This window comes from Acipenser ruthenus, chromosome 24 (assembly GCF_902713425.1).
Source record: "Acipenser ruthenus chromosome 24, fAciRut3.2 maternal haplotype, whole genome shotgun sequence".
Taxonomy (NCBI): domain Eukaryota; kingdom Metazoa; phylum Chordata; class Actinopteri; order Acipenseriformes; family Acipenseridae; genus Acipenser; species Acipenser ruthenus.
In genome coordinates, this window is record NC_081212.1 from 19,134,558 (window position 1) to 19,159,625 (window position 25,068).

At 39.0% G+C, this 25,068-nt stretch overlaps 2 protein-coding genes across 2 annotated transcripts in view; one reads left to right on the top strand and one right to left on the bottom strand.

Annotated features, from left to right (window-relative positions):
* Positions 1 to 1,750: 1,750 nt before the first annotated feature.
* Positions 1,751 to 11,321, top strand: LOC117429302 (cholesterol side-chain cleavage enzyme, mitochondrial-like). Its single transcript, XM_034048649.3, has 9 exons — positions 1,751 to 3,581; positions 4,253 to 4,408; positions 7,191 to 7,390; positions 7,603 to 7,806; positions 8,064 to 8,224; positions 8,689 to 8,855; positions 9,290 to 9,368; positions 9,666 to 9,857; positions 10,433 to 11,321. The coding sequence occupies exons 1-9, from the start codon at positions 3,292 to 3,294 to the stop codon at positions 10,544 to 10,546; spliced, it is 1,563 nt and encodes a 520-aa protein (XP_033904540.3). The 5' UTR covers positions 1,751 to 3,291; the 3' UTR covers positions 10,547 to 11,321.
* Positions 11,322 to 14,274: 2,953 nt separating this feature from the next.
* Positions 14,275 to 25,068, bottom strand: part of LOC117429440 (coiled-coil domain-containing protein 33-like) — a 108,239-nt gene continuing 97,445 nt past the window's right edge. Inside the window, exons 15-18 of the mRNA XM_058998543.1 lie at positions 24,169 to 24,424; positions 22,851 to 22,917; positions 16,482 to 16,677; positions 14,275 to 14,363 (exon numbers count right to left, since the gene is read on the bottom strand). Coding sequence (XP_058854526.1) covers positions 16,566 to 16,677; positions 22,851 to 22,917; positions 24,169 to 24,424 — 435 coding nt within the window. The 3' untranslated portion in view covers positions 14,275 to 14,363; positions 16,482 to 16,565. The remainder of the gene's footprint in view (positions 14,364 to 16,481; positions 16,678 to 22,850; positions 22,918 to 24,168; positions 24,425 to 25,068) is intronic.

The following is a 25,068-nucleotide window of genomic DNA, read 5'->3' on the forward strand; positions in this document are numbered from 1 at the left end:
CCGGTTTACACATGTCATTAATTTCCTCACTCTAATTTTGTAATGCTCATGGCCACGCCACAGACCTCAAACACAATACACAGGCCCTTACAGATTGACGATGTACAACCTGGAGACAAAACAGCTTTGAAAATCATACCAAATGTTCAGTTCAGTATATTGTCAATATTAAGAAATGGCTTGCGAATCTACACATTATTCTGACAATTTGTATGGCATACCCAAACTGGTGCTAAAGGAAACATTGCGTTAATTCAACTAGTTTTTGTCAAAAATAATATGCAAAGTTATTTAACAGTATAAGGCTAGTTTCAGGGCAGGAGTGAGGCTACATCTCGAAGAGAACACTTTGTTTCTTCTGATTTTCACACTATTTAACCTAATCTATTCTCATGGTTGTGACTAGATAAGTTACCATAGTGATGGAGAAAACATTTTTGAGAGTGTATTCAGGACTGAACATGGAAAATCTAGGGCAGTGGTCGGCAAATGGCGGCCCGTGGACAGGTGTCGTCTGGCCCGCAGATGCCTCCTGGCAGGGCTGTATCAAGGACTGAGCGAGAGTGGAACTTCATTTTAATATTTCCGCTGTCATGGGGGATTCTCCGTATGACCTTCATATATTTTTTTGCTAATAAGCAGAAAATGAAGAGGAAATATCGACAGGTGCCTGCTTCACCCACTCTATTTTTAGTAATGACGTCTCTTCTGCTTTCTTTTTTTCTTCCAACCCGGGAAGTGACATACCCAACAATAATTACTGACTAAACCCACTAGTGGGCAGTATTTAACCAACAACAGTTATAACCAACTACTGAGCTTACAGTACAGCATACTTTTTTTTTTTTTTTTTTTTTTTTTAATGATTCATTCCCTTGTGAGTTATGATTAAGGCCCTGTGAAAATCGCGGAAACTTTCTTTAAAATTCACAGCAGTGTCACAGGTAAAGTATCGTATTTTGTGTAATGTGCACGGAACTATTTTCTAAATTATGTGTACAAATATAGAGATAAATGCACTGACATGATCAAAGTAAACGTCAACATTATTCAAGCACTTAAAATAGCTTGTGAAACAGTGTTGTAATTAACATTTATGCACCACAGAATCAAAAAATCCAATGATTTGAATAGGTGACTTAAATCGACTTGATTTAAATCAGACAACCCTGATTGAACCATTCACTTTTGTTGAACAACAGGTTTGTACATTATACTAGGACGCGGTTATTGTTTTAAGAATGTGTAGCAGTGTGGAGTAGTGGTTAGGGCTCTGGACTCTTGACCGGAGGGTCGTGGGTTCCATCCCAGGTAGGGGACGCTGCTGCTGTACCCTTGAGCAAGGTACTTTACCTAGATTGCTCCAGTAAAAACCCAACTGTATAAATGGGTAATTGTATGTAAAAAATAATGTAATTGTATGTAAAAATAATGTGATATCTTGTAACAATTGTAAGTCGCCCTGGATAAGGGTGTGTGCTAAGAAATAAATAATAAGAAGAATATTAGCTGTCTACAATAGCTCCAACACGAGACTGGATGTCTTTTGTGTGTGATTATGTCATCTACCAGCCCTACTGCTGCCTACCCCCGTGCACGCTACAATTTATATATATATATATATATATATATATATATATATATATAGATATATATATATATATATATATATATATAGATGTGTAAATAAAATATGTCAGCATTGTCTATTAAGAAATAACTGTGTTTGTGTCTTTTTTGTTTCTTAATGTTAAATAATTGGAAGAAGATACACTGTGATTATTAATTTCGTAAACTCGCTACACTTTAAACATGTTATTCTTACTTCAATCAATATCTTTGGTTAATAACCATTATACAATCCTTTCAAATTCGCAAACTTTTTTCTCATTTAACACTGTTCTACGCACCTAGGTGTAGAAATAGAAACACTTCCTACTGAGATCAGAGATTATGAGTTGCTGTCTGTTTTTGAATCTCGCCTAAAAAGCCACTTATTTAAATTGCCTTTTTATCTGGTGATATTATATTACTTATTTCTAATTGTGATAGTATTTTGTAGATCACTTTGTATATGTCATGGTTGTTTTAGTGTTATTTTATCTGTTTTTCCCTTATTTGTGAAGCGCTTTGAGATATTTGGTTATGAAAGGCGCTATATAAAATCAAGATTATTATAATTAGTAGTATATATTATTATTCTTTATTTCCACAGACAAGTGCATCATTCCCTGTTATTGTTCTGAAATGAAAAGTTCTTCAAAAGTAAACAGAAGCCACTGGCATTGTCAAGAGTGCAAAAGTAGGCTACTATTCAACGTCAACATAACTTTAAACAACACATAGAAAAACATGGTAAGACATTTAAAAACAATACATCTACAACAACTAAATCTCTATGAAACTCATCAGGAAACCCGCTACACCATATTTGTTCTATTATTGTCATTATGTATTTTGTAGTTAAGGCTATCATAATGCATATGTAGGCTATATATTATATCGGCAAGTTTTAAAACAAGAAAATATTTACCTTATATAAAAGATAACATTTCTGGAAGTGTAAAATCAATTTTCTAAATACACATGACAATGGTAACAGGTCCCAAGCACATTATTATAAACTTAAACACTGGTATGAATTACTGAAAGATACGTATTTGTAAAATAACATAACTACCAATAAAGAAAATGAAAAGGAAACTGTGAAATCATAACATAACAGCGACAGCTGGAGTGGTCCGGACCACTGTGACTTCACAGCGCTGAGTGGTCCAGACCATGGGCCACAGAATGCTACAACCCCGTCTCGATTTAAATCAGCCAACCCTGATTGAACCATTCACTTATGTTGAACAAACACGATTTATGAACTTTGAACGGTCTGGAATGTGGTCTATTTTTGGCTTATTGTAACGTGTAAATTCACTGTCCTTTTCAGAGCGCAATATTGAAAACAGGTTTGTTCATTATACTAGGAAGCGGTTATTGTTTTAGGAATATTAACTGTCTACAATAGCACCTACACATGACTGAAGGTTTGGGACATGTTTGAGTAATGTTAGTAGTAAATCATTTTACACAGTTATTATTTGTTTTGTCATTTGATGACAATCAGCACCGTCATTAAAAATGGGTCTAGGGTATGCAATCTGGCTGTGGGTGTGGTGTGTTTTCAAGTGAATGAAATTCCAATGCATTTAGACCTTGAGGGTTAGGCTGTATTAAAAGAGGCTATTACAGTTCCAGGACTGAGGTGCTGCAGCACTATTGAGCATTCCTCTGACAGTCATGATGGTGAAGGGAAGTTTGCGCTGGACGGTTGTTGCCAACTTCCATTCCCTCAGAGTTGTAACTGGAAAGGGGAACGATCTGCGAGGAGGTCCTGTGCGTAGCTGCCACAGTGCCACCAGCCCCCGCCTCTCTCCTGCTGCCAGCGTTACAGTCAGGTCCTATGATGAGATTCCAGGCAACTGGAGGAACAGCCTGGCCAGTCTGTATACTTTCTGGAAATTGGGTGGGCTTAAGAACATTCATCGGATAATGGTTAACAATTTCAACACCTTTGGGCCCATTTATAGGTAAGTTAAAGTTTTATTTACTATAGGTTAGTAAACAGTTTTAAACTGCAATCACAAGATTTTTGGGGAACAGTGATGATGCTGGAGGGGGGAGGTTATAGCAACATGTATGGCTGCTAGCTGGTTAACTGATGTCTATCTCAAGCTTTTTGCAATAGGTTCATGGGAGTTTGAAGTTCTGTGTTATTAATTTTTGTGATATGGACGATGCAAGCAGAAGCCAGGTCATCTGGACCCCAATTTAATTTCCTAATTTTAACCTTTAAACATATTTGTAACCTATCAGAAAGACATGAGAAACACTCCAGTACAGTGCAAAGGAGAGGGGAGATTAGGTTGTAAATCCTTTTAATGACTAAATATTCCCATAGTAAAAGCATAGGCAAGTGTAACATAATACTCATGCATACTAAAAGCACATAGAGGTATGATAAAGCAATAGTGGTAATTGCATAGCATAACCATGGGAAATCCTTGGTAAAACTGAAATTACTTTGCAGATTTTACCATGATAAACTTTTGCTTCCAGTACTGCACTTTTAATTTGCACCAAAATAATTGACTCTGATTGGTACTGCGGTGATACACAAAGCATAGAACCTCCAATGTAAATGCAATCTTAAATGGTCTTTTACAAACAAGATCCCTCCAACACATACTGTTTTTTCCAGGGAGAAGGTTGGGTACTATGAGAGTGTGAATATTATCAACCCTGAGGATGCTGCCATCTTGTTTAAAGCAGAGGGACGCTACCCTAAAAGACTGACTGTGGAGGCCTGGACTGCCTACAGAGACTACAGGAACCGGAGATATGGGATCTTGCTGAAGTAATATGATACGGTTCATTCTGCTGTGTGTTATGTCTGCCAGGGCTGTCATTTTAACTTTCATAGTGTGTGTTCATTAGATCTCATTTCTAAGTGGCTCGCAGGGTGATATGTTTCTTGTCCCCATTTTACAAGTCATGCAAAACATCTATTTCATGTTTGCAGCACTTTTTATAATGCCCATCACAACATCTACATTTAAAAATGCAGAAATCTTAAAATGTGTGTATTATAGATACAAAGGTAGATATGTTCCAAAACTCTAACCAGATTTGATAAAATAATGTACAATCACCTGCTTACAGGCGTGCATTGTAAAATACTGCTTCCCTGAGGATGGGCCATTTGTTGTCCATTTAGATCATAACCGTTTACTCCAGTCTTTTAATTAACTTTTTGAAAGAGGTAAAACACCTGCTAATTTTACAAAACTAGAACCAAACAACTAAGTTATATATTTCAAGTCCTCTTAGGCATGCTCAGTGGGTTTTTGTTTCATTTTGTAACATTAACATGACTTTTTCTCCTTTCAAAAACAGTTAATATGGATTTTTTACTTAATATGACCTATATTAAGTAACGTATTGCTGTAATCCATTCAAAAATACTTTAGCGGTGGGCGTTTTTAGCTTTATGCATCCATAGCCTAAGGGCTAAAAACATGTAATAATCATAAACATATTGAAGTATTAATGCTATTATACCTGTTAAGGCACTGGACCTCCCAGATTGCCTGTCAGCTGGGATTCGAAGTAGTCTGTATCTACTCAATCCATTTTTAAGCATTTAATAAACCTAAGGAGTACAGATGCTGCTCTGATTCGTTAAAACTTCAAATCAAGTCTATGTGATTTTATTAATTATTGAAAGTCATCTGGATACGTTGCAAGCCCTGTGCACAAATGATCCACTTACAGGAGTCTGAAACATCTTTATGTCCTCCGAAATGTCTCCCCTGAGTTTAAGAGTGTGCTTAGAGTATATATATATATATATATATATATATACAGTGCCTTGCGAAAGTATTCGGCCCCCTTGAACTTTGCGACCTTTTGCCACATTTCAGGCTTCAAACATAAAGATATGAAACTGTAATTTTTTGTGAAGAATCAACAACAAGTGGGACACAATCATGAAGTGGAACGAAATTTATTGGATATTTCAAACTTTTTTAACAAATAAAAAACTGAAAAATTGGGCGTGCAAAATTATTCAGCCCCTTTACTTTCAGTGCAGCAAACTCTCTCCAGAAGTTCAGTGAGGATCTCTGAATGATCCAATGTTGACCTAAATGACTAATGATGATAAATAGAATCCACCTGTGTGTAATCAAGTCTCCGTATAAATGCACCTGCACTGTGATAGTCTCAGAGGTCCGTTTAAAGCGCAGAGAGCATCATGAAGAACAAGGAACACACCAGGCAGGTCCGAGATACTGTTGTGGAGAAGTTTAAAGCCGGATTTGGATACAAAAAGATTTCCCAAGCTTTAAACATCCCAAGGAGCACTGTGCAAGCGATAATATTGAAATGGAAGGAGTATCAGACCACTGCAAATCTACCAAGACCTGGCCGTCCCTCTAAACTTTCAGCTCATACAAGGAGAAGACTGATCAGAGATGCAGCCAAGAGGCCCATGATCACTCTGGATGAACTGCAGAGATCTACAGCTGAGGTGGGAGACTCTGTCCATAGGACAACAATCAGTCATATACTGCACAAATCTGGCCTTTATGGAAGAGTGGCAAGAAGAAAGCCATTTCTTAAAGATATCCATAAAAAGTGTTGTTTACAGTTTGCCGCAAGCCACCTGGGAGACACACCAAACATGTGGAAGAAGGTGCTCTGGTCAGATGAAACCAAAATCGAACTTTTTGGCAACAATGCAAAACGTTATGTTTGGCGTAAAAGCAACACAGCTCATCACCCTGAACACACCATCCCCACTGTCAAACATGGTGGTGGCAGCATCATGGTTTGGGCCTGCTTTTCTTCAGCAAGGACAGGGAAGATGGTTAAAATTGATGGGAAGATGGATGGAGCCAAATACAGGACCATTCTGGAAGAAAACCTGATGGAGTCTGCAAAAGACCTGAAACTGGGACGGAGATTTGTCTTCCAACAAGACAATGATCCAAAACATAAAGCAAAATCTACAATGGAATGGTTCACAAATAAACATATCCAGGTGTTAGAATGGCCAAGTCAAAGTCCAGACCTGAATCCAATCGAGAATCTGTGGAAAGAACTGAAAACTGCTGTTCACAAATGCTCTCCATCCAACCTCACTGAGCTCGAGCTGTTTTGCAAGGAGGAATGGGCAAAAATTTCAGTCTCTCGATGTGCAAAACTGATAGAGACATACCCCAAGCGACTTACAGCTGTAATCGCAGCAAAAGGTGGCGCTACAAAGTATTAACTTAAGGGGGCTGAATAATTTTGCACGCCCAATTTTTCAGTTTTTTATTTGTTAAAAAAGTTTGAAATATCCAATAAATTTCGTTCCACTTCATGATTGTGTCCCACTTGTTGTTGATTCTTCACAAAAAATTACAGTTTCATATCTTTATGTTTGAAGCCTGAAATGTGGCAAAAGGTCGCAAAGTTCAAGGGGGCCGAATACTTTCGCAAGGCACTGTATATATATATATATATATATATATATATAAAGAGTACATGCAAATCTGACAGTTTATTTGGTTGAACAGGCTACTGTTGTGTATTGCGGTGTTTTCTCTCAGAAGAATACAGAGCTAAACCTGTATTCGGCTTGCCTTTCTCAGGAATGGAGAGGATTGGCGATCCAACCGAGTCATTCTGAATAAGGAGGTGATCTCTCCACAAGTGATGGGGAACTTTGTGCCCCTCCTGGATGAAGTGGGGCAGGACTTTGTCTCCCGGGTGCACAAACAGATAGAGAGGAGTGGGAAAGGAAGATGGACGGCAGATTTTTCACATGAGCTCTTCAGATTTGCACTTGAGTGTGAGGCTCTTCGTGTTGTTCAATAGGACTAAGCGGGGCAGTGATTTGACGACTTGTCTTTAACCCTATATTGCCAAATACTGCTTTTAGCCAACATTGTATTTTTAAATTTATTGATTTATTTATTTTTACTGTAACATTTTTATAAGTTTCTTCTAGTGTTGCTATAAGTGTCGATTTTGTGGAAAACCCTCTCCTCTCCAACCCCTTAGCGGTGAGCCACGTGCTGTATGGGGAGCGGCTGGGATTGCTGCAGGACCACATCGATCCTGATACCCAGAAGTTCATCGACTGCATCACCCTGATGTTCAAGACCACGTCACCCATGCTGTACATCCCCCCTGCCCTACTGCGGAGAGTTGGGGCCAAGGTGTGGCGAGACCACGTGGAGGCCTGGGACGCCATCTTCAGTCACGGTGAGCGGCTGCATCGTCTTTATGCACATGCTGGCCTCCTTAAAGTAATTGTAGCTAAGAAAATAGTTCCATAAACTATTCTGAAAAATCATAAAATGCCTGCCTAGAATTTGTAAAGCTGTGATTTTAAATGGATGTATTTCAAGGACTGGACACCAATGTTTTTGACTGTATTTGAATTTAGGACACTGCGGCTTTAACATGTCATAGTGTACATATCCGTGGCTAGATTTTATATGTCGCCTGTCTCTCTTCAGCTGACCGATGCATTCAGAACATCTACAGGAAGTTACGTCAGTCTCCGGAAAGTGAGGGGAAGTACCCTGGAGTCCTGGCTAGCCTTCTCATGCTGGACAAGCTGTCCATTGAAGACATCAAGGCCAGCGTGACTGAGCTAATGGCCGGAGGGGTTGACACTGTAAATAAAACCATATGCCACCAGGAATAATGCCCTTCGATATTATGACATTTTTGTTTACAGATAAGGAAAATAATTGCAATTATCATGGCAATGAAATATTTCAGTTACAAGTGTATTCACAGTGCATCATTCACATTTAACACTCTGATGCGTCATGCTTCAGAATTACTCTGTGTTGCATGGCCTTTGACCCCAGCGAAAATCTAGTAGTCAAAAACGATAATCAATGACCTTGTATCATGAAGCTCAACGTTTTTTTTTTTTTTAATCTTAGAATTATGTCATATGCTGTATGCATGGGATGATATCTATATACAAGATAAGATGTACTGGAATTTTGACAAATCCTTAACAGTCATTGGTTGATTTCTCACTTTAGTCAAGTAGACAGATGTTTAAGCTATATGCCTTTATCAGTGTTCATAATAATGTTGTGTTTTTGTGGCTGTGTTTTATTGCAGACTTCCATTACCCTGTTGTGGACCATGTATGAACTTGCCAGATACCCCGACCTGCAGGAGCAGCTGCGGGCTGAGGTTCAGGATGCCTGGGCCTCTTCACAGGGGGACATGATCAAGATGTTAAAGTCAATTCCTTTGGTTAAAGGAGCCATAAAGGAGACGCTGAGGTAGGAACACAGTCACTGATCTTTTCTGAGGATTCCACAGGGAGTGTCTGGGTTAGGGAGCTAAATCCTCAGTGACTGAGTCGCCTCTCGGCTGTGCCCCGGCCGCTACTGGCCAGGAGCTGGGTAAGCTCCAGTGGACACCTACAGTACAGGGCTGCCGTACTGTTGCGCTCCTGGGTGTAAAAGAGGTAATTCGCTTGGCGGTGGGATCAGAGGACACCCACTGACCTTCAGTTCTCCAGAGCTTGTGAGGGAACATAATTGGAAATTTTAAATTGGGCCAAAAAACAGGTGGTAAAATAACTGGCCACAAAAACTGCTCTTAGAGAGGAGTACTGCAAAAAAAAAAACAATACATCCCAAGCCCATAATTTCCAACAAAGGAATGTAAAAAGCCCCATAACATTAGAAATGTCTTTTTTTTTATTTTTCAGGCTGCACCCAGTTGCTGTGAGCTTGCAAAGGTATATAACTGAGGATATTGTGATCCAAAACTACCACATTCCATCAGGGGTGAGCATGTCCTGTCTGCTTTCCTACCAAAGCTCTGAATTAGAGTACAGGAATAAAGTCATTATTTAGCAGCTCTGTATAAATGTCAGTATCTACAGTATCTGTACAGGCTGTTGGTGTAGCTTTATATTCCAATGGGCATTTTTTATTGAGTCATTGTATTCCCTTTGGGTTGTTCTGTGCCAGCACCAACAATATGCCCTACTTTACTAGGTAAACCACAGCACATGGGGATGCACGCCATGCTAAGGAACTTTATTCCAGCCCTGTGTTTATTCTCTCTTCTCTCTCATGCAGACTCTGGTGCAGCTAGGGCTCTATGCTATGGGGCGGAATCCACAGATTTTCCCCAGACCTCTGCAATATAACCCGGCCCGCTGGCTCAAAGGGGAGATCCACTATTTCAAAAGCCTTAGCTTTGGGTTCGGTCCCCGGCAGTGTCTGGGCCGCAGGATTGCAGAGATTGAGATGCAGCTCTTCCTCATTCACGTGAGTACACAATCCTGCAGCTAACAGTAGATAGCCCTCAGCACTTCCCATGGCTTAAAGCTTTGTGACATTCGTTTTTATTTTTATGATACAATTATTCTGGTCATAAGTATAGGTGGTGTTTGACACAATTCAGTTGTAAAATTAATCTTGACATATAAAGACACTGATAATGACTTATCTAAATGAAGTTGAATCTGTCAATCGAGACAATCAAAGGGATTTAGTAAAATGGTCTTCATGGTGAGCTTTTTTTTATATAGAGCTGATCACAAGGAGTTTCTTTTTAATTCTACTGCAAACAGATTTGCAAATATTTTACTCATTAATTCAAAATTGGTACTACTGATCAAACAGAATAATTGATTATCTCTCATCTACATGAGAAATCTTAGTACGGGAAATGTAAATATTTTTTTCATTGATTTGCAACTTCTGACAATTAGAATTATTTTGATCAGAGGTCGCATTTTTCCTTTTAAAGGAAAGGAAGAACCTTGCACATTGCATGTCTGTATACCTGTACATGAGTGAGGGTTTAATGTTCATTTCTACTGACGTTCATGTCACTTCAGCTCCTCCAAAACTTCAAAATTGAAAAACAAAGGCAAGTGGACGTTGGGAGTACCTTTGAACTGATCATTCTTCCAGATAAGCCGATCTTACTAACCCTGCGCCCTCTGCATTAGAAGAAGGGCAACGGCAATGACAAGACAAGGCTGTCAGGCTTCATGTCCTTATTTACTATGCAGAGGGTAAGCTCGGCTTCTGTCCAGGATTTCCACAGAACAGGCTGGTTGCTTTGATTCTTGTTTAAATGTTTTGAAAAACAATAAAATGTTCTTTGTACAATTCTGTATTTGCTCTTCCTTGATACAGTCATAACAAAAGATCAACACTAATAAACTACATGGCCACCTTGTTATGTTAGAGGTTATTAAAGCTATTTCCTAGATGTGAAACGGTGGCCAATGTATTTGATTTTATTTTTCAATAATGATACAGTGATAAATGGATAATAAGTATATATATTTTTCAGTAATGTAACCATGCAGAAGCAGCTCATGTTGTGCTGATTAATAAGTTAAGCCAATGCTTAGATAGTTCATGATATTGTTAAGTTTTAGATTTAAGTTTGCTGTTATTGAACTTCTTATTCCAACCCATGTACTGTAAATGAATGAATATGCAACAACTCACATGAATCCTTATTAGAAATGTTTAAGAACATGGCACAAACAATTAACATTCACAGTTTGTTCATTAAATTCGGCCCAAGAAACTGCTCTGAATGGGGAGCCACAGCAGTGACACATTTCATCGGTAATACTAGAGAGAAGAAATAAACAAACTTTAGCGACCTCCAAACTTCAATAGGTAAAAGAAACACTTTTACAATCAACTTCGTTTTATTATCTCGACCAAAGAAATAATACAAATTGTTCTTTTATGAAAAAGCATAAACTGTACATACATATATATATATTTTTTTTTTTAAATGGAAAAAATAAATTTTCTATTTTAAAGTTTTGATCTGTGTTGATTGTCTGGCAGCAGGAAGGTTACGTCAGAGGGTCCAGCTTTCTGTATCTACTGTTGTTTAGCAAGGAATCAGACTTCTAAAAGAAAAAAGAAAATTAAGACAGTTGGCCAATGCAATTAAGCTTTTAACTTTGATTATACAGTATATATTATATAAATGACAGTATGTAGCCTGATCTTATGAGCATAATTCTTTGACTTCTTTGCACCCAGGTATGGGTGCTTGTATACTAGGAGGTTTTAATGTTAAAAACAGTGCTTGCTGTGCTTTGAGGTAGATGACTGGCCGTTTGGTTTCAGTGGGTTAGTAACTGACCAGAGGGAAGTCATGCAGAATCATGGTGGAGGACCGTGCAAATCCATGCTCCTGTTCATTGAGCCGTGTGAGCATGTCCTGTTTCTCTCGCCCCCATCTCCGTGCGTTCTCCTCCAGCTGGGGAAAACAACACAAAATAAATACAGAGAGCATCACTACAGGGGACAAAACCGACCTTTAGAACAGGCAAAATGTCTTTTAAATTATAACCCTCAATAACCCACATGAATAAAACCTCTGTCTATTTATTTTAAATTTAATGAGATCCTTATCATTAAGGTGGCTGTAATTGTTATGTTTTTATTTGGATAAATCATAGCGTGGTTAAGGGACTTGTTCTTTATTCTTTCATCAACATAATTTAATTGCAAACCCCGCAGTGTACAGGCCACTTGTTTTGTGTAAATGGAATGCCCTTGAAATCCTTGGAAATGTATTCTGTAATATATAAAAGCTGCATTTTCCTGTTTCAGTCACGATGGGCAAGAAAGCAAATTGTAGATTTTCACTTGGCAAGCGGAAGAATCAATACCTGGGTCTCCAGCATCTGTATTCGCCCCTGTGCCTTCTCCAGCTTGGCCAGTAAACTCATCTTCTCTGTGTCAGAGAAGAAATCCTGTTTCTGGGGAACAGCATGGAATTATACATTTATCAGAACATAATCATATAGGGGTGATGCAGATTAATACAACATCATACATGCCTTGTGTTAGTGTAGTGGTTTTTTTTGCACTGCATTATTATTATTACACAATTGGAAAACAGTTTTTGTACCAATTATACCTTGTGGGAAAGGAAGTCACGTATTTACCAGGGGGGCTTCAGTGCAATGAAGTGGGTGGTGTAAATGGATACGTGGGAAAATGGGCATGTCTCATTTGGTCTATGTGGGGAAAGCACTTGTAGAATAAACAGTTTGCTGTGATGGTCCAAGCACAGCACACACCTGCAGGTGCTGTTGGAAAGGGCTGGGTGCTGACTGGTCGCGCAGGTTCTCTAACTCAGCCCTCAGTCTGGAGTTTTCTGATGCCAACGCTGACTCTATCTCTTTCCACAAGCTGTCACTGCTGCCCCCTAGTTGGACAGAAGACGGATAACTCCACATTAGTGAGAACATTCCTGAGCTGGTAGTTACCAGCTAGGATTCTTGAAACGATGTCCATTGCCTTGCTTGTGGTAAATATGTTGAGTGCAGAAGTGAAGCCAATGGAAATGAAAGGGTGTCCTGTACTGTCAGCCTCACCTGTTTGTTTTTTCAAAGCCGCTGTCTGGTCTCTGTTCTTTTCTTTCAGTTTAGTGTCCAGCACCTTTTCCATCTTTTCAATTACCTGCAACAAACACAACAGACATCTTACTTTCCAGTGCTAAACTACCAGATCCTGAACTAAAGGAAATACAAATCTATAGCACATGAGGTATTTTTAAATTATATAAATAGCAACAGCTCTAAAAGCATGTACTATTTGCCTCTAATTCCTTCATCGCTTTGTCTATTTGACTTTTCCACTCAGAATGAATTAATCACCGAGTGTAAGGTGTTTAATACATTCTTGCACAAATCATCCATAACATCAACACATTCTATCAAAGTATACAGTACTGAAAAATTGTGGGATGCTGCTGTCTTAAAGGGGCAACCTGTTTTGACAAAGCCCATTTTGCCATTATGTTATATATTTACTTCCTGTGCAGCAGGTATTAAGGTCCCATCTGAGCCTCATACAACAAGGACTATTAAGTGTGGGTCAGGTGGTGTCCTAATACCTGCAGCACAGGAAGTTAATTTATAATGTAGTAGCAAGATAAATAGGCTTCACCTGAGTCACAGTTTTAAAAAAAAGTCAGTCAATATGACAAGGGAGAGGAGTGCTAAAGAGAGGTAAGAACATGTTTATTTAAAATGCTAGGTCGCCATTCAAGCAAGAGAACAACTTGGCTTCATATACCAGCCAGGCTTTGCAAATGAAAGAAGTGAGGGTTACCTTCTCTTGTTGTCTGATGGTACCCTCCAGGCTCTTCACCTTGCCCGCCCGGTCCTGGTATCTCTGCAGGACAGCCTGCTGCTGCTGGTGAGCTCTCTGCAGACGCAGCAGCTCCTTCTCACGGTCATTTTTCTGTCAGGGAACAAATCACTCAACATCTACTGACTGCTTCAGGGACTCCTGAGTCTCTTTGGATAGAGGAGAATAAATCCACTACAAAAGCATAGCTGAGATAATGACACCTGTGTTCAATGCATCCTCAGGAAATCAATTTAAAAAGCAATTACTGGATATTGGTTTGTGTCATTTCCATACTTAAATTCAACATATTTATTTTAGACATTCCTATTACAATGATATAATACTTCAATCAAACTTTTTCTACAGAGAATATGTACAGTGTACTAGAGAGTAAATCAGTTAGGGGGATCCTATTTAAAGGTGTCAATAAAAATGTGCTGTACAATCTGTATTGTGTTATTTAAAAAAAAAAAAACCTTAACAATAAATACTTCACCAATTTGTCTTGTTTATAGTATGCGCCCTGTTTTAAATCTGTGTCTGCCAGTGTACTCACCCGAATCAGCTCGTTCTGAAGCTGCTGGATTTTATCTTTGTGAGTTTTCACCTCTGCCATCCCGCTGGCCAGTTTGAATTTCAGAGAGGCTGCAAAATAACAGGATTTATTTAGTTTTTAGTGCTCATAGTGGGTGCTAAGATACATAGTTTCAGACTAATTGCACAGCAGGTTTGAGGTAGGTTTCCAACATTTTGTTTACAAGGGTATCCTGGTTTTACAGAACCAAAATATTTTCAGAGGCTTCATTTGTTTAAATCTTTGTTCAAAACGCATCTGAAAGCCACATTTCAGCTAAATCATACCGGTGTCCAAAAACTGCTGATTTCTTCATGTAATGGTCTTGTGGACGGCAACAACACGTTTGAATTAGGCTCTGCTTATGCTTTGCGCAACCAATACAGTCTCCTAGTGTATGATGAATTATCAACTATATCTACTATAGCATCATATCATTGGATTATTTCGATATTTTTACAATGGGCTGTCGGGTATGCCCACCACTACTTAGACTGGCTTTACATACTGTCAATATAGGACAAAAAATCAAGAAAAAAAACCCATAACTAAATCGAATTTAAAATAGCCCAATGATTAAATGCATTGGATATGTCTTCACATACAGCTTTTTACAGCAACATTTTTTAAAATTAACTGTGAGGCTTTGAAAAACTAACTTGTTTGCTACGTTGTCTGAATATTTATCATAAAGGCAAGCTGAAACTTTGGAAATATGGAAAAAAGCAGCATTTTAAAATGAAGCGTGTAAATTGTGTCTTTGAACAGCGATGGGCAGATGTATTCACAAGCATAACTGTCCGTTAAGCAGCCAAACACCATTTCAAGGTCAGGATCTGTCCTTCAGGAGATAACAGATTAATCGCAGAGCCGTTTATCATGTTGCATTGCCACCAAAATGAGCTGGCTTATCTGAAGGTGGCACAAACATGTTTGCAAAAAGCAGAGGACTCCATTGGAAATGAATCAAGGATAACCTTGGACTTAAAATAAAAAAAAAACAAACGTTTACATTTAAAATGCACCCAAACCTTTTTTTTTTAATTTTGACAGAAGTTTTATCATTTTCCAAAGGTAAACCTTAAATTGAGAAAAAAAGTGAACGATTGTAACATAAGGTTACAGGGTGAATTTGTGCCTGGCAAATTTTAATATGCTCATGCAACGTGGAATTTGAATGGTCTGTCTGCATGTACATTATGAATAAGTTGACTTAATAACCCTAGGTAGTGCTGTACTAGTTTAAGTTTAGTAGGGATATAGATTGATCAAAGTCAAGTAGCGAAAGTTTTTACTATGCTTCAACTAGTATTACACCTATGAAGGCACTAACCTATATCAAGCTAGGATAGGACACAGCTGTATTTATTTCAATAATCTTACAGCACTGGGGATAATAAGTGGTTTATGAAATCCAGGTAGATTCCCTGGTACTGTATAGGCTGCTCAAATCAACTCCTTAAACTACATTTTTGTCCACTGCCTACAAACCCGTTCTCAACACCACTGTCAGTTGTCTTGCTTCCCTTTGTAGCAGGTTCACTCAGGTGTCAGTTTGGAGAACGGTCAGTAAAGCATTCTCATTGCAGGTTGAGTGAGCACACAGTGTTTAATACAGGAAAAGAATACATATACAGTACCGACACAAATTATGGAAATGAATGATTGACATAGCGACCGGAGGTGCATAGGTAGTCTCGTGTTTAAGTGAAGTTATCCAGCAACAAACTCCCCATACTCAGTTTTACTCCTTACCAAGAAAAAGGAGATCATTTGGGGGTACTGTTACACTTATAAACTTCTCATTAAAACCTTTTGCAAATCCTTTTTAAAGAGGAGACGACTATGTAGTCAGAGATACCAAGGTATTCTGTAAGTATGGCGTCTGAGGGCAATCCAATCCCCACCCCTACTCTTGCTGTAAATCATTTGTTGTTTCCATAATTTGCATCAGTACTGTAAATATGTTTTAATGTATGTTATGTATTAAACTGGTTCTTCATACCATTAAGTGAACTTAACAAGTAGAGCCTTGCTGACAGTGGAAACAGTTACTATGCTCAAAAGCACAGTACTTAACAAGAACAGATATGAGACTGGCACATTGGGCAGTGGAATCAGAGCTTTAGTACTAGGCAGAGGAGTGAGTGTGTGTGTGTGTGTGTTGGGGGAGGTGGGGGGGGCAGTACCGATGCGGTCAGTGATCTCAGCCTTAGTCATGACGTCGATGTCTGTATCGTCCAGCATTGTCTTCCCCAGGTCCTGGTGCAGGGTCAGCTCACTGCGCAGCTTGCTGTTGTCCGACTCCAGATTGCCCACGTGTCTCCGCAGCGCAATGATGTCCTCTGCCATCTTGCGCATGGCTGTGCGATAGTTCTCCAGCTCCTGACACACACACACACACACAGAGGAAAAGGGCAATCACAACCCCACACTTTAATCCAATGGAAGCTTTCATGGGCTGCTTGCTGATGCCAGCTGAACATGACCATTCTGGTGAACAGAACTGATGTCACAACTCTTTAATAGGTTTTGTATCACTGTAGATACTATTGCGTGAAAGTCAGGTGATTCCCTACATTCAGTATTATTGGTTGCTGTCATTTTTAACACAGGTTCAATTGAAATGATTTCCAAAAATCAACACATTTCTTACTAGGGGTCTGGATTTCAATGCATGTTAATTTGCCTTGAGTAAATCTCTATTAATATTGTGTAACTAAAAAAGCTCCCTCAAACACTACTGTTGAAACGAAGAAAAAAAAAAAGTATTCAGACAGATCAGTGTCTAAAAACTCAAAGCAAACTGTAAATACTGTACATCGTAAGCATTCACTTGAGTGGTACAAAAAAAAAGCCTTAAATACTATCCCCTCAGTGTATTTCAAATCCTGGGTGTCTTTACAGACCAGGAGCCCAAGCCAGCTGTTTCACAGAGACCTTGAAACCTCAACAGGTTCCTCAGACAGCCCTGAACCTGTCAGACCTCCCATTCAAAACAGAAACCTTGATCCAGTCAGCTGACCCTGAGGAGATTAGCGGAGGACTGTGATAAAGTGCCTGCTGTCAACCCTGCCCCACACCGACATTACCACCCCAGATCTATGAGAGGGGCTTACATTGAATGGGTTCTGATATGTTTTACAAGTAACGAGATGAGAAAGGAGTAAAGAAACAAGACCACAACAAGCATGCGAGTATCATACATCTCCACCAGCTAGCATGAAAAAGTAAATCACTATGACTTACATCCACTGGACCCTTGTAACAAGCGGCCCATAGGAAAAGCATAGCAAAGTGAAATAATGCTCAGTGAAAGCATGCTAAAAGCACATTGAAAACATGGCAAACCAGGGTAAACGCATAGTATAACCATGGGAAAAGCATGGGAAAAATGCAAAAATACTTTGCAAAAGTACCGTGGTAAACTTTTATAAGGGTATGCACTTGTATAAATATATCCCTATATTATTCATAAGTGGTTTACTGGATACATATAAAAATGTAAGTGAGATATACAGTCTAATAAACAGTCAAACAGACCCCTCCATATATCCCACTTGATGTAAAATATATTCTCTATTGCTGTTTCTGTTCTGCTTAGTTCTACAGAACCAAAATACAAAGACAGTATATATTGTGCCACAACTGTACACTGAAACATCTTCAAGGACAAGAACATAGCGCTGGACTCTCTCTCTAGGTTGATAGATAAAAAGCTTATCGGATTTCAAAGTTATTTTTGAGGTTTATGAGCTAGAAGCGCCACCAAGTGGGAAAAAAAAATAAAACTGCAATGAGCAGCTATTGATAATGACCAGTTTTGCCTTGCATCGTATTTTATTGACATTGGTGAATCCAAAATAATCAGGCCCTACCTTAAATCACTCTATATTGTGCGCTCTCACGTTTCAGTCACACTTATTTCAACAGAGTACTGTCACAAGCAACAAGAGACTTATTGCATTTAATTTGTATAAGGTATGCTTATGGTTTAGTACGCCAATAAAGGAAGACTGTATTTCATACTACTGTATAAGAATATTCATGTTGATATTGTAACTAAGGATTTCTATTGAAGTAACTTGACATCAATGCATGGTGTAAAAAATAATCTTTTTATACACCACACCAGGACTCTTAAATAAGATGCTACAGCTACAAAAACATATTTCCATGAAGAACTATCCCAAAGTGTCTTATTAGATATTTAAGCTTTCATGCTACCTAATCACTGCCTACCACTATTGCCCCTTTGACACTTTGACTGATCCAGCCTGTGTTACACCCTGTCAGGAAACTGGAACAAAAAATCCAACTCCTGAACTCAGGTCAAAGCAATGACTGCATCCCACAATGAGAAGCATGCATATTAAGCAGAACTCAGTTGTCTAAACATATAATGGAGTTTATTAACCACTCTAAAAAATTGGAACATAAATATTTGATAAAATCATAGTTCTGTGGGCTCCATAAAAGAACACTGCTTAAAGTCTTTACGGTCATAGACAAAGTGTGTAGTGTGCTTCAGTTCAAGCTTCTAACATCAGGGGGCACTGTAGACCACTAGACCTTACAAGACCTAGAGGGGGAGCGAAGGCTGAAAAGAAACATTGCATTATATCATGCCCTCGAAGAACATCTGTAATAATGAGTAGCCATATTAAAATTCAGATCCCCACTGAAGCCATATTTGTCAGAACAATTCGTCTCAATGATTATGTGGCTGCTTTATTAATATTCATGTCTTCAGAAATTCTCTAATCTGTTCGGCAAAATAATTAAAAACAGGAATATCTTTCAGCAGCTGTGGTATCTGAGCGCCCCCCTTTAAATCGATTAGCTTTGGCTGGGTGTACAATGTAATCACTCCTTTACACGAGACACTAAAGAGTCTGCTAACCATGTTTCTGCACCCGGAGGTATCCCACCAGGCCAGATGAATGGGGGATTTACTACAATGAGCGCAGCGCTCCTTTTTAAAATCCCTGCTGAAGCCACACTACTCCCATTGCAAGGACTTCTGTTCCGAGTTTCAAATGCTAACACGTCGCTGATCCCAGCTAGGTTACAGTGCATTGAAATGTGACCTCTTTGAGAATTCCATTCAAATGGGACAAATGTCAAGTCACACTCAATTGTGAAAGAGTCATCTTAGAAACTTCTCAACCTCAATTGTACAAAGCCACAGTACCTCTTTCTATACGGTAGCCTTTACTTTGTATATACAGTAAGTTTGTATAAATCTGTATGTAAATGTAAAAGTGAAGTTATGTGAAAGCATAGCAAAGTGTGATAAAGCACAGTGAAAGCATGGTAAAGCACATTAAAAAACATGGCAAACAATGGTAATGGTTCTTGTATCATGATTTTTTCATCACTTTTTTAAAATAATTCAGGAATATCAAAATATTTCAAACACCACACTATAGAATAGATGAACATCTGCATCCTGGTACCTTTGCTGTAGGTCACATGGTCTGATTAAAACACCAGGAGCAGCGTTGTCTTTAGTATTGCCTTTCAAATATCTGATGTTTAAAATACTAGCAGAGAGACAAAAGATCTTCAACAGAAGAAAATGGGGTACCAGTGATTATATTGCTAGCGCAATAAGAAAAGGGATTTTGAACTTTGCTTGGCACTACAATGTACATCTTCAAATACACACCAATCAATCAAAACCATTATTTATCCAGAGGAGTCAATTGAGAACAAATTCTCATTTACAAGGACGACCTGGCAACGTTCTAGAATACAAATACATAGTGCTATAATAGAAATAATAGAGTTAACCTACTTATGCTTAAAGATTCTTTAAATGTTACCCTATATGGGTATACGCCATTGTTAAAAATATCAGCTCCATTGATGCGTACTGATCTTGATCACAATTATGATAACGCAAATATATTTCTTTGTCTAAATGTTTGCTTTTCTTCCTTGAGCTAGTGGAGTCGGCAGATGACATTAGTAACCTCCTGCTGCTGCAGATGCAAAATTAGCATTTCTGTTTAATCCGCAGAGTGAAGTAGTCTTCAAGGAGGGAGGCAGCTTAGGCGATAGCAGCCAAAACTACCTTTAAGCAATGTAAACAAACTGGATAGACAACAAGGACTCGTTTCTGTTGAGGCAGAGTGTACACAAGGCTACAGAATAATGTAGCAAACAGTGACCCAAAAATTCTAGTATAAAATTAAACCTAAATTTGAGACAGCTTTAATGGTGCTACAGCTGGAATGAGTGTACATACTAAGAACCAACAGCTATTGATAGATAGATAAGATGCATCGATTAACTGTAGAGCATTGATAGGAGGCTGTGTGGTCCAGTGGTTAAAGAAAAGGGCTTGTAACCACGAGGTCCCCGGTTCAAATCCCACCTCAGCCACTAACTCATTGTGTGACCCTGAGCAAGTCACTTAACCTCCTTGTGCTCCGTCTTTCGGGTGAGACGTAATTGTAAGTGACTCTGCAGCTGATGCATAGTTCACACACCCTAGTCTCTGTAAGTCGCCTTGGATAAAGGCGTCTGTTAAATAAACAAATAATAATAATAATAATTGATCTAAACTGTAGAGCATTGATCACCACACTACACTGCGCATTACGTCTTTGTACTCTCCTTTATGTCATGTAGCAACAAGCTGCCTTTTGTGCTGTTCTCTGTAGGAGTGAAGCAGGCAGAATGCCTCTGTCAGTCTCCACACCATCATCACCAGCTATCTCCTGCATACTCTGCACCAGCCCGGGGAGCTCCAGGCAGCCCAGGTGATTAGGAAACAGGGATTGAGGCCAGTGGAGAGTCCCCAGGGTCCTGCTGAGGAAATTGGGCACCTAACTGAAATGCTCCACGAGGGGGAAGAATTATGATTGCAGATGAGATGGAGGAGCGAGTCACAACTGTAGGAGGAAGAGTGTGTGTGGGGGGGGGAGGGGAGGGGGGGGGGGGCTCTTCTGATCAGAGCGAGGAAAGTGCAATCATCTGGGTCACAAATCAGGCCCCAGTCTCTGACTGCCATGAATTTTAATACAGAGAACGGCCTCCAAACAGCTTTTAGAGCCGCTCCAGGACTATTACTCTCTCAGCACAGATGTGCGAGCCCCGCCAAAGAAGTGCTTGGATGTGTCTTTGTGATATAGCTAGAATAATAATAGTTCTTTATTTCCTAAAATGTCAGTTTTATACTGTGTTATATACCCTGGCCTGTAAATAAATGAAAACACAGTGGTAGACTGTGGTGCTGGAACAAAGGGGCATTCCTAATGTGATCTAAATATCTTGTTATCCCTGAATAAACATCTGCTCTTTAAAACATTATATAGGTGAGGGCAATACATATTTACAGTGATTCCTTTTTTAGCTTCATGAACAATACTGCATGACATCAATTGATTTTTTATTATAAAATATGGATGACTACCGTAAACAGATACCTGTGACTTGTACAGGTTGTTACAAAGCTGCAATGCCGCTGTAAAACATATATTGAAAATGTATAATGCAGGTTATTTTATAAGAAACACCAATTTACACTTTATTATCTCACAAAAATATAAAAATCACCTCGACTTTTAATTTTACATCAATGACAATTTTTATTGTGATTATTATTATTTGAAGTGATTTTAATATGTGTTTACGGTTATATTTAATCTACAAAGTAAAAAATGTGCCGTGCCATTTCCTACAAGTACTAATCCTTCCATCTCACTAGCAGACTGGTGTGCACAGTGCAATGTGACATGTTTTTCAAGGGCTTAATAACAGCTCTCATCGCTGCAGGCATTTCATTGACATTTCTACTTTCGAAACACTGTATAATCAGTTTGAGCAAAACAAGTTTCATAGCCAGGCTCTGTGCCTGACATTTCCAACAAGAAATGCATACAAAGCGATTTGATTTTCAATGTGAGCAGAATCAATGCAGAGGGGAAGGGGGGGTTCAAAGATCCTCCACAAAACAACGACAGCCCCTAGAAAGTGGGACAGCTGCTTCCCATATCGGCTCAGTGCTCATTCTGCTAATCCCTGTCGCCTAGGAGGGCAGAATCTCAACAGGACGGCATATCCGTGCAAAATGTTTCATGCAATCAGTGTTGTGTAAAAGGACACTTTAAAAAAAATAAACATAAAAATAAAGTGAATACTGAGGAATGAATTACATTCTATCAGACTCACTTATTGAATAATACACTCTCAGCAAATTTCATTCTCTCAGTAAAGGGCCACAATGTGTCCAACACTTCACATATGCAGGGGAGGATCCAGACTTTTATGAAGAGGGGGAGGGGGGTCAAGACTGTCATGAAGGGGGGATACCTGATACGAAACATACCGTTAAAGTAAACAATATCTTGACATTATTTGACGCCCCCAGGACCCTCCCCCTGCCCATGCATACGGGTGTCATTCCATCGTGGGTTCTTGTGGTTTGGCATGTCACCAGAACCTCATGATAGACTTACATCCTTATTATGTGCAGTTAGTCATTACTCTCCACAACTGCAACTGCTACTACTAACAGCAGCAGCAGCAGTGTCTGAATGTGTACTCACCCTGCTTTCATGTTCGATAACTTCTGCAGCATGGCTGTCGTACACAGGGTCTCGGACAGGGTCCCTGCTGTAGAAGCACACAGACTCAGCAGTCACTTACTGTACTGTAATGGCAACCCTTTTTGTTTCTGTTTCTTGTAATTCCCCTTGCTATAGGTTTTCAGCTCTTCAAAAGAGTAAAATGGGACTTGTTGTATTTAGTCCAAAACAGAAAACAGAAACAGACGCCCAAGAATTCAATAAAATTTGAAATAGCGGTATTATACAGTGGGTTCCAAAAATATTAGAACTCTAAGCCAGTGATGACACATACCCTAATGAATAGACTGCTGGAGTATTTAAGGTAGATGTTGTTTCACACTGTAAAAGTCAAGCCATTTGAATTTGTTAACTGAAAATACATCATTTTTCCTCATATTTGTGGAGCCCATGCTACACAAAGCATACATTGATTTAACTTCACACTTTTCACAACTGCTTCCCACCTGAAGAAAGAATAGAATTATTATTATTCTCTATGTTTAAAGTAAGAAGTGATTGACTGATACAGATGGACAGAAAAGTAACATATTCTCTTTGGTAGTAATGACACACAGAAAAGAGATAGATATTATTAACATTAGATTAGATGCATTGGGAGATGGAGTTGAGGTCCTCACCAGTTTTTTAAAAAAAAGAACCACTGAAATGAAAATGTATCTTAAACAGCTTCTAAAGGAATTTCAAATGATGCTGCCTCACAGAATAAACTTAAGAGACCTTTCTGCTGTTTGAAATTTCTCTGCAGTTCAATATAGAAACATAATACGTGTTGAGTGTTATTTCCACAGGTCTTCGGGGTAACCCTCTCCAGCTCCTTTGCTACATGCATTGATTTCTTCATAAACTACAATAGGGATGGAAATAAGACTCAAATTGCACAGCAGTTTCACCCATTCCAGGTTTTACTACAAGCTTGATTACAGTGTATAGGCAACAAGATTAGGTGCGTCTTATTAAACTCATAGTGTAAACAGGAATGGATTAAACTGCTATGCAAGGGGAGTCTTATTTTCATCCCTGAATAAGTACACTGACAGTATCACAGTTTTGTGTAATATAGGATCTTATGTTCGTTGGAAATGTCTGTGAATATACAGTATATACTGTATGTATCAAAAACCTTACACATAGCAATCGGACGCTAGCAGCATAAGCAACACACTTTCTCATTCTGATATTTAGTTTAAGATTAAAGAATGTGTATGTAGATACACAATGAAATGTAGTAAGCACTATTTTTGTGAGGAAAATCTAATGATGGTGAAATGCTGCTCACTTTTTGTGTGGAGAGCGGAGGCTGTGAAACAGTGAGAGGGGGTCTTGATCGGGGTCCTGAACTTTGTGTTGTCCATGCGGTGCCTGCCTGTTCGTATGGTCCTGTTCGCCGGGGTAGTCCTGCCTGAGAGGGGGATCCTGTCTGTGGGGTCTTGCCCCCCCTTGGTGGAGATGGGTGCCCTGAACAGGTGCTCATACTCGGGGAGGATCTCCGTCAGGGCATCGTAGGAGGGAAGGTTGAGCCCATCTCTCTGCAGCTGGGGAGAACAAACAGGAGTGTGAATCTGGGCTGCCAGCCAGTCAACCAGCCTGTTAGTCAGGCATGTAAATGATAGGGTTCATTTGTAACTTACAGCACTGTAAAAGCCGATCAAACATCGCTTCTTATTTTTCCATGGTAAAACAATCTTAAATTCAATGACAAAATCTACGTTTCCTGCTTTCATTTTAACTTCAGATGATTTAGAAGTTATTATGTACAATGGTATATGTGTTCTTGTACAAGGTACTCGCCCACTCAGAGTGCACACAAGAGATATAAAACCATAACCTGTACATATTAAACTAAGAAAGATACTGGTACTAAAAAAATGTGTTGTTGCTTGTTTCTAGAAATCCAGTAACACGGGTAGGTCAATACTTTTGCTTCTCCGTTAATTGCAAACACATCAGATAAACAAACATTTCAACAAGACAGACTTTTTCAGTGCAAATATGTCATACATACTTGATATATTACAAATGCAAGGCTGCAAGTCATTGTTATTTTAAATGGGATTCTTAAATGTCATTCTTGTAATAGTTTTCTTCAGTTTCAAGTACTTACTGTGGTTGTGTGAGGCCTGTAGTAACCAGCCATTTATTTCACTGACCCTCATTCACAAGTCTATAGAAAACCATA

Coding starts and splice junctions, on each gene's coding strand:
- LOC117429302 (XM_034048649.3), top strand. CDS start 3,292: ATGATGGTGAAGGGAAGTTTGCGCTGGACGGTTGTTGCCAACTTCCAT. Junction 3,582..4,252: donor ACCTTTGGGCCCATTTATAG/GTAAGTTAAAGT, acceptor TGTTTTTTCCAG/GGAGAAGGTTGGGTACTATG. Junction 7,391..7,602: donor CTTCAGATTTGCACTTGAGT/GTGAGGCTCTTC, acceptor CCAACCCCTTAG/CGGTGAGCCACGTGCTGTAT.